The following is a 12,046-nucleotide window of genomic DNA, read 5'->3' as shown; positions in this document are numbered from 1 at the left end:
AGTAAGACACTACGTAACAGTATACTAATTGTTATCTATTCTAGTGTCAAAGTATTGTATGCAAAAAAAATTATTTCAAGGTAAACAAAGTGAATATTCATGTCGCTGCAATGTGGATTGTATTAGACACTATTGCGCCAAACAGTCGAATCCTTCCTCACCGATTGCAAGATGGCGTCTAAAATCATACTTCACGTTTTCTTGCTATCCCTTCTATTTATTTTTATTCCTTATAATCAAAACAATTCTTGTGCCAGCTACTTGGGCTACCTTTTCCCCAGTTTCAGCAACGACTGTTACCACAATCCTGACGTCGACAATAACATAGTAAGTAAAACTTAAAATACAAACTAAAACTACACGACTGTCACTTCAGACGAACATAATCCAAAGACACGCCACTTCACCAGAGACTCATCAAGTGCAAACACAAGACGGTTTCATTCTGAGCTTATTCCGCATTCCTCGTGAGAATCCTCGCGGGGTAATTCTCTTTCAGCATTGCTACCTCTGCGATGCTAGAATCTGGGTGACTCAACACAACGAGTCAATTGCATTCTTGTTCTGGAGAGCGGGTTATGACGTTTGGTTGGGTAACTCCAGAGGTAACTTCTATTCAAAAAGACACGCAACATTGAGTCCCTCGGATGGGGAATTTTGGAACTACAGGTTCGAAGTAGTGTAAAATTGGTTTGCAAATTTATGTACAGTTTAGTTTTTTTGAATTGGGGTACTACGACGTTCATGCTTCCGTTGAGTACATAAAGGCGACGACCAATCACAGCAAAATTATTTTTATGGGGTATTCTCTAGGGGGTAGCGCTGGGCTAGTATATTCTAGTATGAGACCCGAAGATGCTACCAAATCTCTTCGAATCATAGTTTCAATTGCAGCCGCTACACATTTTAGATATGCATTTGGACCAATGGAATTTGTCACATCATTCATATTCAAAATGCAGGTACGAGTATAGTCCAGCAGTTAAACAAACTTGATCCCAAAACGTCTTGCAGAGTTTTAATAATCACACAGGAATTTACTCTATCGGGAGGTATGACTCGTGGGGCTTGAAATTCTTCAGAATCTCTCATAGATTATTTCCTTTTAAAAAATATTTACCCTATGCCATCTCGTTTTTCTTCGGATGGACACCTGACGAAATGGATCCGGTAAGTTTTCAGTCATAAGTACAGGGTGTTATTGAAAGTTGTACAGATATTTTAACCACGAGCTACTGGCTTCATCTAGAACTCGGAAAAAATATCTAAAAAATTCTATGTCAAAAAATAAAATGACATTTATTTTATGAGCTACAATTTTTTTAATTGCTTTTAGTCTTCTACGTTGTCAAACAACCTCGTAGGTAAAATTTCGGCACATTTTAAAAATACACCCTGTACATTATGTTTTATAAAACGTACACCAATGCGGTTTCTTTGTTTTAAAGCATATTTTCTATACGTTACTTCGCATTGGCGTACATTTTATAAAACATGATGTACAGGGTGTATTTTTTAAATGTGCCGAAATTTTACCTACGAGGTTGTAGGACAACGTAGAAAACTAAAAGCAATTAAAAAAAATTGTAGCTCAAAAAATAAATGTAATTTTATTTTTTGACATAGAATTTTTTAGATATTTTTTCCGAGTTCTATATGAAGCCAGGAACCCGTGGTTAAAATATCTGTACAACTTTCAATAACACCCTGTATATCACTGCTCATGAACTATATTTTTCTTGAAGAGTTACTCGAACTTGATGATATCACAATTCGGTTCTGAATCTTCTCTCAACATAATCTACCATGGTTATCAACAACGTCTCCTGGGGATATTTCAAGCATACGATTACGGAGAAATAAAAAATATGAGACTTTATGGTAGTACAAATCCTTTGTTGTACCCTTTGGAAAAAATTAAAGTACCAGTTTTTCTCGTCTACAGTTATGACGATTGGTTTTGTCATTATAAGGTAGATAATTTAATTTGATGGTTTTTAATGTTTTATGAAAATTTTAGGATAATGAACTGGTCCACAACAGGCTTCCTGAGGAAGCTAAAATATATGGTAAGTTGGCAGTGGAAGGAATTAACCACGTAGATTTTGCCTATGGTAAACGCAGGAATCAAGAGGTGTATAATAAAATTTTAAAAGTGTTGAATAGTTTACCAAAAACTTTTGACTAACACTTTGAAACAATCTGTTAGATATTTTGTTAAATATATACATTTAGTAGAATGTTAGTTTGTCGTCGAAGATGTCAAATATGATTACCCCGTGGTAACACCTTGAGAAACTCAACGTGTGTAAGACGTAGACGTAGTAGTTGACAAGTCATGTTTTCTAAACGTCAGAAAGACAGATTATGACCTTAAAAAAAATCAAAGATAAGGTAAACTAGAATCCACTATGTAAGTGGAAGGTCGCATAAGGTAGTAAATGAGTCAGAAATTAAATACACATCGATTTTAAATAATTACGTTTTTACTGATGAGGCTTGGTTTCATCTTTCTGGTTTCGGTAACTTTCAAAATTATACAACAATATCAGCACGCAGTTCCACAATGTTGTTAACGTGCCATTCCTTCATTTATACATATACAGGGTGTATCCGAATCCGACCGACAAACATTAAAGAAGAAATAAGATTTACTCAATAGGAAAGATTTTTTTTTGTCAATTTTTAGACATTTGAAGTGAGATTTGGTCAGATATACCTACAGGATATTTCACGAGTGATAATGAACCCAACGGAATTGAAAATGCAACCAACAATACATTTCCAAAAAAAAAGAGATTTTCCTTGTTACTCATCACTCTAAATCTACAGAGTACAAAGTAGCAGTAGTGGCCCAGTGGCCGTCTCGGTCTTCAATCTCTGGACTTAGCACAAAAAAATCACTTCTACTCTTAGTGATATAATAATAAATATAATTATTGGTTATCATTACTAATAAGAAGAAAGTGATTAATAAACTGTTGTCAGATATCAGTTGTTTAAATTGTAAGTCACTTTATTTAGTTACTCGCATTTCAATTCCACATTTACATTGTGCACACTACATTTAATTTGTTAACAAAGAAAAAATGTCATGATGATTGTAACAACCACCTTTTCACAAACTATCTAACAAACGCAAAATTTTATTGAAAAGTCTTTGGTTTCTGTGTTTCCCGTACAAATAATCTACATGGTTTAACCCTTTCACGACAAGTTTTCCATACATTGTGACTTCTTCAGGAAGATCGTTGTAGACCACTTCGTTATCCTAAAATCTCCATAGAGAATTGAAGATTTATATACCAAATACTTTACCTTGTAATAACTGAAAATATCGCTGTCGCTGTAGACCATATAAACTGGCAACTTAATTTTTTTCAAAGGAAATAGAAAAGGTCTCTTGCTTCCATACACTTCCATGTTTTTCACCTCTCCATAGTCGTACGCTTGAAACCTGTGTTGACAATACATTTGATAAAAATGAACGATTATTTTGATGGAAGTTTCAGAACCATAATGTGAAACCATCAAGTTTGCGTAATTCTTCAACAAATGAGATCAGTTTAGATACGTTGGAGACTCGAGACTTACTGGATCCATCTCGTCAGGTGTCCAACCAAAACAGACCGAAAGCAAATAAACTAAATATTTCTTGAACGGAAAAAATTGATGAAAAAGTCGAAAGAACTTCAAGGGTAATCCATCGTTCCTTGCGAAGGAATAAATTCCTGTATACTTGTTATAGCGCTGGAAAAATATACTCTAGTCCCTTACTATACATATCAGGTGTTCATTTAAATTTGTCCCCAAAGTAGACGTTGAAGAGTCGATTTTGAACGCACAACGGATACAGAACACGGATCAGCTGTAGAAATCTAACCCACTTTTTGCGTTGTTTGTGTTTTTACTGTGCAGACTAACGAGTGGTGCGTTCACAATCCACTCTTCAACGCCAAGTTTGAGGATAAAAGAACACCCGATATATTCGAGTATATACCTGCATTATATCTGACAATGGCGCTATGTACTTCACTATACTGTCTGTTGCATACATAAAATGTGTACAAGGCGCGATACTGATCATGATTTGGAGAGACTCGAACGACTTCGCAGGTCTCATGCTTGCATAAATCAGACCCGTGGTAGCCCCCATAGATAAACCAACGTAAATAATCTTACCGTCACTGGTTGTGGTCTTTATGTACTCGACAGATGCATCAAGATCGTAGTACCCAACTTCTAATAAACTAGATTTTGTGTAAGCCAAAAAGTAATTGCTACTTTCAAACCTGTAGTTCCAAAATTCTCCATCGGAAGGTTTCCAAGTGACATGTTTTTTTGCATACAAGTTGCCTCTATTATTGCCTAGCCAAACGTCATAACCAGCTCTCCAAAATAAAAATGCGACGGAATCGTTGTATTGGTTCACCCAACATCTAGCATCGTCAATGACTCCATGCTGGAAAAAAATCACTCCCCGCGGGTTCTCACGACGAATTCTGAATAAATTCAAAATGTAACCGTCTTCGGTTTGGACTTGGTGAGTCTCCAACGAATTGGTGTGTCTCTGGATGATGTTCGTCTGAAAGATTTTGAAGAGTCTCAACTGTCATTGACTTGGTTTTTCTTCTTCAACTTACGATATTGTCGTTGACGTCAGGATTGTGGTAACAGTCGCTGCTAAAACTGATAAAAAGATAGCTCAAGTAGTTGCTGCAAGAGTTGTTGGAATTGAAGGAAACAAAAATTAATGGGAGAAGTACTAGAAGAAGGTGCAATACAATTTTAAATACCATCTTCAACTACAAATGCTGAAAGAATCATGCTTCTACTAGGAAATGTTATTTATTTAGGTGCTTAATATTTACGTCACACTAACAGGTGTATCCACTTTATTGACATTGAAGGTACAAAGTTTTCAAAAACCTAATTTTATAAATTGAACTAATTTACTGTTGCAAGTTATATCGAGCCTTCAAATAAAATCCTGGGCTGAGTAGGCGTTGGAAAAATTAAACCGTTTCGAACAGTGTAAAGTTTGAATTTTCCGCCATTTGATACCAATTTCATTTGTTTATGTTTAATGGGAACATCATAATTAAACATTATTTGTTTTCAGGAAAGAGTGCCTTTAGATATTTGTTTCGAGAATAGGAATCGTTAAGTTATTCTATTTTTAATGTAAAACATTGCAAAGAAACAAAAAGAAAGATTTGTCTGGCACTAAATTTTAGGTTAGCTGTCAAAATGCTCCAATTAATGTACGGTTTAAAAAAGCACAACAAGTGACTGTCTCCAACGCCTTCCCAGCCCAGGATGTCATTTGAACGCGGGATAGATTTCTGCTCTATAAATTTTTGTTTAAGATAAGTAATTTTATTGTTTTCAACTGTCATAAATTCTCATTTTTCTCCTTTGTATACTGCCTCTTAACTGCCCTAAAGCAAAATGAGCAGATTACGAACCGTTGCCCTAGACAACACATTCAACGTCACATTTCTGACAGGTCTTGAAAAATTTGTCAAAACTGTCAAAAGCAAATGCGAAACCATTTTTAAAAGATTTGGAAGCTTCAGGGACGTCGTTTCAAACAATAAAATTTTGAATGCAACTCGTTTCTGGGTAAATTGGGCTTTTCTAATTGCCCTCGAGGCCTTAAAACCCTCGCTACGCTCGTGTTTTAATCTTGTCCCTCGGGCAATTAGAAAAGCCCAATTTACACAGAAACTCGTTGCATAAATAACTATTATTTTATTTATTGAAGACTTACACAAATCAGAAGCTTCTCTCAAACCAGTTGATCATATCAGAGCAAGAACTATAAGTTTGTGAGGATCTAGAACTCTTGTTCAAAAATCTAGAGTCTCTAATAAGATCTAATCAGTGAAATATTTGTTCAAACTACTTTTTTATATTTTTAGTAAAGCAAGACACTGCGTGTTTACACTAATCATCTATCTTCTTGTCAAAGTATTACCTGTTAAAGAAATTCCTTTTCGAGAGGATTTCCCTTGCTATTCAACGTGGAAACGCTGCAAGCATTCGGGGCACTTTTCCAGATTTCGAATTATTATCGGACATTTTTGCATTGTAAATCAATAATGTTATTCATTTCAAAGTGAATAAAGAGAATATTCATGTCGCTGCAATGTGAATGGTTGTAGATACAATTACACCAAACAGTCGAAGCGACGTCTTTTAGCGCTCTAAGATACCAAAGACTGCTCGAACCTTTTATAAATCAACTGGATAATACAAACTAAGAAGATTTAGCTACTATTCATACGACAAGAACAAAAATTCATTATTTAGAGAAGTTCTTGCAGGTCGATTGATAAGTAATATTCCAGCCAAGCCTATCACCTGACTTGACTCCTCTTGAATTTTTTTTGTCCACTCATTTAAAAAACGTGATGTTTAGAAATCCGATTAACAATTTACAAAAACTGCAAAAATGCCACTGCAAATGTAGGACCAAGAATGCCGACAATTGTTCTTAGTAATTTACATAGAAGAGTTCGATGTTGTTTGCAGCAAGATGGACATTTTTTGGAACATCTTCTCTAATCATTCTATTATTACATGTTTGTAAAAAATATTTACTTTTTTTAATTCTCTTTTTTCACGTTTTTCACATCTCCCATCGAAGTGCGCATTCTTATGTGTAATTATTTGGAAATGTATTGTGGGTTGCATTTTCAATTCCGTCGGGCTCATTATTACTCATAAATACTCTATATACAGGATGTCTTAAAATTATCGTATTTCGAGTTCGGGGCTTAGTAGGGGACATCCTGTTGACCAAGTAAAAATGTTTAAAAAAAATTGCTGTCACTTTGAAAAAAATATTCAAGTTGCCAATATTTGTTCAAAAGTACCTGATTAATACTCTAGCTATGTTGTAAATTGTAAAAATAAAACTTTTATTTTTTCGAGATAAAGCTGCTTTTTTCAAGAAATGTCTTTTCATTTATATTTTAATATTTTACATAATCATCCTCACCATATTTCAAGATGAATGTCAACCATTTATATTTTTTATTTGAAGAAAACATGATGAAAAGTTTGAACCTTCAGACCCATATATCTTTGTAAAGACCCCCCCTATATTTTTATTTTATTTTTTTCGAAATTCCCGAGATTTTTCCCTACAAGACCCCCGACTTGGAATACGTTAATTTTGCGACACCCTGTATAGATTACAAAAAAAAATCTAATAAATCAAACGTATGAGAACAATAAAGGACTACAAGAAGTGGTAGACTTGTGGCGCTGCAAACGGCACCAAACCAAACGAGGATGACGGAATCTCTCTCTCTCTCTCTTACCCCGAAGACGGCTGCTAAAACTTCGCAACAAAATGGCATCCTAACCTTAAATTATCTTTGTTATTGAACAACCATATTCCAATTCTACTACTGTTTTGTTGTTAAATAAAGTGTTTATTATTGAAGTTTACCACAGTATTGGTCCGCAAGATACCCATCCGCTAAAGACTCTTCCAGAAGTAGTAGTAGTCTCTTTAATTGGACCAGGGTGATCCTACTCAAACGAGTGCTGGGTGTTAGGATGCTCTGTGTGTGATGGTTCTTGCGTTGTGATTGTGTTTTGCGCATCGTTCTCTTTTGGCAAGGCTTGTAATTGGGTGTCAGACCTGTTAGCCTTCAATAATAATAATTCTTGAAGGGCGAGTTATTATGTTAAGCTCTAGAGATTTTCCTTGTCACTCATCTATATTTTTATATTTATGACCGTGATCGCTCCTTAAGGTCTAATCTACAGAGTACAAAGTAGTAGTAGTAGTCCAGTTGCCGACCTCGACTTCGTCTCGGTCTTCAATCCCAGGGTTGCCACAAAAAGACTCACTTTTACTCTTAATGATGTAATATAATTGTTGGTTATCATTATTAATAAGAACAAACTGATTAATACAATTTTATCAGGTATCAGTTGCTTAACTTGTAAGTCTGCTTTATTTTGTCACCTTATTTAGTTACTCGTTACTCAATTCCACATTTACATTATGCACACTACATTTAATTTGTTAACAAAGAATACATTTCCTGATAAAAACTATGCTAACAACCACTTTTTCACAAATTATCTAACAAACGCAAAATTTTATTAAAAATTCTTTGGTTTCTGTGTTTCCCGTACAAATAATCTATATGGTTTAACCCTTTCACGGCAAGTTTTCCATAAATTCTGACTTCTTCAGGAAGCTCGTCGTAAAGCAGTTCGTCATCCTAAAATCTCCATAGAGAATTGAAGATTTATATACCAAATTCTTTACCTTGTAATAACTGAAATAATCGCTGTCGCTGTAGACCATATAAACTGGCAACTTAATTTTTTTCAAAGGAAATAGAAAAGGTCTTTTGCTACCATACACTTCCATGTTTTTCACCTCTCCATAGTCGTAGGGTTGAAACCTGTGTTGACAATACATTTGATAAAAATGAACGATTATTTTGATAGAAGCTTCAGAACCATACTGTGAAACCATCAAGTTTGCGTAATTCTTCAACAAATGAAATCAACCTAGGTACTTTGGAGACTCGAGACTTACTGGATCTATCTCGTCAGGTGTCCAACCAAAACTGACCGAAAGCAAATAAACTAAATATTTCTTGAACGGAAAAAATTGATGAAAAATTCGAAAGAATTTCAAAGTTAGTCCATCGTTCCTTGCGAAGGAATAAATTCCTGTATACTTGTTATAGCGCTGGAAAAATATATCTACATATTCTAGTCCTTTACTATACATTTTAAGTGTTCATTGAAATTTGTCCTCAAAGTAGGCGTTGAAGAGTCGATTGTGAACGCACAACGGATACAGAACACGGATCAGCTGTATAAATCTAACCTCACTTTTTGCGTTGTTTGTGTTTTTACTGTGCAGACTAACGAGTGGTGCGTTCACAATCCACTCTTGAACGCCAACTTTGAGGATAAATGAACACCCGATATATTCGAGTATATACCTGCATTATTTCTGACACTGGCACTATGTACTTCAGTATACTGTCTGCTGCATACATAAAGTGTGTACAAGGCGCGATACTGATCATGATTTGGAGAGACTCGAACGCCTTCGCAGGTCTCATGCTTGCATAAATCAGCCCTGTGGTAGCCCCCATAGAAAAACCAACGTAAATAATCTTACCTTCACTGGTTGTGCTCTTTATGTACTCGACAGATGCGTCATGGTCGTAGTACCCAATTTCTAATAAACTAGATTTTGTGTAAGCTAAAGAGTAATTGCTACTTCCAAACCTGAAGTTCCAAAATTCTCCGTCGGAAGGTTTCCACGTGACATGTTTTTTTGCATACAAATTGCCCCTAGTATTGCCTAGCCAAACGTCGTAACCAGCTCTCCAAAATAAAAATGCGACGGAATCGTTATATTGGCTCACCCAACATCTAGCATCGCCAATGACTCCATGCTGGAAAAAAATCACTCCCCGCGGATTCTCGCGACGAATTCTGAATAAATTCAAGATGTAACCGTCTTCGGTTTGGACTTGGTGAGTCTCCGACGAATTGGTGTGTCTCTGGATGATGTTCGTCTGAAAGAGTTTGAAAAGTCTCAACTGTCATTGACTTGGTTTTTCTTCTTCAACTTACGATATTGTCGTTGACGTCTGGATTGTGGTAACAGTCGCTGCTGAAACTGATAAAAAGATAGCTCAAGTAGTTGCTGCAAGAGTTGTTGGAATTGAAGGGAACAAAAATTAATGGAAGAAGTACTAGAAGAAGGTGCAATACAATTTTAGATACCATCTTCAAGAACAAATGCTGAAAGAATCATGCTTCTACTTGGAAACGTAATTTACTTAGGTACTTAAGATTTACGTCACACTAACAGGTGTATCCACTTTATTGACCTTGAAGGTACAAAGTTTTCAAAAATCTAATTTTATAAATTGAACTAATTTACTGTTGCAAGTTATAGATTTCTGCTCTATAAATTTTGTTTAAGATAAGTCCTCAAATGAGAAACTTCTCTCAAACCAGTTGATCATGTCAGAGCAAGGACTATAAGTTTGTTTAAACTACTTTTTTATATTTTTAGTAGAGCAAAACACTGCAGTGCAACAATGTTGCATTATCTGTTAAAAATTCATTTCAAAGTGAATAAAGTGAATATTCATGTCGGTGCAATGTGAATAGTTGTAACGGGTGTTTTTTTAAAATCTGGTGTCGAAGTAGACGTTGAAGTGTCGATTGTGAACGCACTATAAGTACAGGTTGCGGATCACGGATCACATGTTTAAATCTTACGCTTTTACACGAGTGGTGTAATTTTTCGTGAATTTTTTGGAGAATTCTAGTTACATTGCGGGTTAGAAATTTGTACCAAAACTTTAGTGTGAAGACTGTCAAGTCACATGTGAGGGTATCGTTTCGGCAACCGGCGTATTATTGTCATCGTTTATATTATAGTGTTTATTTGTATATACAGTGAGCGACAAAAGTATGGAATAAATTTATGAAAAATTAAACAAAACTTTTTTCAAAAAAATCTTTGAACAGGTCAATTTTAGTTTATAAAAATACATATTTTAATATAAAATAAAATTCCAAGCAGTCATTTGTTTTCGAGTTATGACGTCATCGATAGTTTTCTTAAATGGAAACCCACTATTTTTTTTCTTGATTCTGATAGGTCTTTTAATTGTCAAAACGCCACTAAAAAATTTTGTTACCTTACATAAGGAAATTTTTGAGAAAAAAAAAATAAATTTGGAAAAAATAAATTTTATAACAAACAAAAACAAGTCAAAAACTGTGTTAGTAAGTACTTAAAATTATGGAATTAAATGTTCGAATTTCCATCCTCCAACTTGTTGACAATAAGCAAGTTTATGAAGAAATTCCCCCTGTTTTAGTTTTATCTAATTTTATCCCCGCACTCAATCAAAATTAAAATTTCTATACGTTGTGTTTCTGTTTTGACTTGTTTTTTTCGTTATAAAATTTCTTTTTTTTAACTTTATTTTTTTTTTCTCAAAAATTTCCTTATGTAAGATAACAAAATTTTTATACTGTCATTTAGACAATTAAAAGGGTTATCAAAATCAAGAAAAAAAATAGGGGGTTTCCATTTAAAAAAACTTTCGATGACGTCATAACTCGAAAACAAATGAGTGCTTGGAATTTTCTTTGGTACTTAAATATGTATTTTTATAAACTAAAATTGACCTGTCCAAAGATTTTTTTGAAAAAAATTTTGTTTAATTTTTAAGGAATTTATTCCATACTTTTGCCGCTCACTGTATATATTGAAAGGTGAGATAATTTAAATAATAATATAGCATTGTCATAACATTGTCACCCTGAGAAGTTTAGTGGATAAAGTTGGCAACACATTGGCGATGCAGAAGTCCCTAGCTTATCGTGCGCAAACTTTGACCGTGTAAAACACGTGTAATGATGGCTACTACCTCTTCATGATTTAATTTATAAATTTATTCGTCAATTTCTTTGACCGTGTAAAGTCCTCGTCGAAAAATAGTCAATTTTGACTTAAATTGTAAATCATTTTACAATAGGAGAGAAAATCGTCGTCTGCGTCTATCGATATTTTAAAACGACCTTTTGCTTCCTTCAGTGGTTTATTGCCGGCTAACAAAGATTGTCGTAAAAGTAGTGAGTAACCGATCCTCAATAATCCGCAGGTACCATCGAGAGTTTTTGTTACAGGGTAGGTACATAATGCCCTAGTAATGAGACCATCATAAACGACCCAAAATGTTAACTAGTGTTTAAAAAGTCGTTTTAAAATATCGATAGACGCACACGCACAAGTCTTTACATGGGAGATATTTTAAAGAACTAGAAATTAATATTCAGCCTTCTCATGCATGGCTTAAAAAATCAAATATTCATCCTGAGACTGAGGGTTTTATATTTGCAATACAAGATCGTGTTATCAATACAAGAAATTATAAAAAAACACATATGCGGTTTGCAATCAATCATCGATAAATGTAGGATTTGCGGAACTGAAGGGGAAACAATTGAACACATCATTTCTTCT

General features: G+C 34.6%; 2 protein-coding genes and 1 long non-coding RNA gene across 3 annotated transcripts; 1 reads left to right on the top strand and 2 right to left on the bottom strand.

Annotated features, from left to right (window-relative positions):
- The first annotated feature begins 123 nt into the window (after window positions 1-123).
- On the top strand, window positions 124-2,240 carry LOC138137237 (uncharacterized). The gene is made up of 6 exons (XR_011161640.1): window positions 124-327; window positions 377-669; window positions 716-962; window positions 1,015-1,170; window positions 1,746-1,973; window positions 2,021-2,240. It is a non-coding gene; the product is annotated as an uncharacterized lncRNA (long non-coding RNA).
- Window positions 2,241-3,046: 806 nt separating this feature from the next.
- On the bottom strand, window positions 3,047-4,799 carry LOC138136993 (lipase member J-like). The gene is made up of 6 exons (XM_069056296.1): window positions 4,644-4,799; window positions 4,293-4,585; window positions 4,001-4,250; window positions 3,595-3,750; window positions 3,319-3,546; window positions 3,047-3,271 (listed from the first exon to the last, which is right to left on the bottom strand). The coding sequence occupies exons 1-6, from the start codon at window positions 4,797-4,799 to the stop codon at window positions 3,119-3,121; spliced, it is 1,236 nt and encodes a 411-aa protein (XP_068912397.1). The 3' UTR covers window positions 3,047-3,118.
- A 3,103-nt stretch (window positions 4,800-7,902) lies between these two features.
- On the bottom strand, window positions 7,903-9,823 carry LOC138137357 (lipase member J-like). The gene is made up of 6 exons (XM_069056703.1): window positions 9,631-9,823; window positions 9,280-9,572; window positions 8,988-9,237; window positions 8,573-8,728; window positions 8,297-8,524; window positions 7,903-8,249 (listed from the first exon to the last, which is right to left on the bottom strand). Exons 1-6 carry the CDS (start codon window positions 9,784-9,786, stop codon window positions 8,097-8,099), a joined length of 1,236 nt encoding a protein of 411 aa, XP_068912804.1. The 5' UTR covers window positions 9,787-9,823; the 3' UTR covers window positions 7,903-8,096.
- Between the last annotated feature and the right edge of the window lie 2,223 nt (window positions 9,824-12,046).

This window comes from Tenebrio molitor, chromosome 8 (assembly GCF_963966145.1).
Source record: "Tenebrio molitor chromosome 8, icTenMoli1.1, whole genome shotgun sequence".
Taxonomy (NCBI): Eukaryota; Metazoa; Arthropoda; class Insecta; order Coleoptera; family Tenebrionidae; genus Tenebrio; species Tenebrio molitor.
This window is presented reverse-complemented; position numbering and strand designations above follow the sequence as displayed.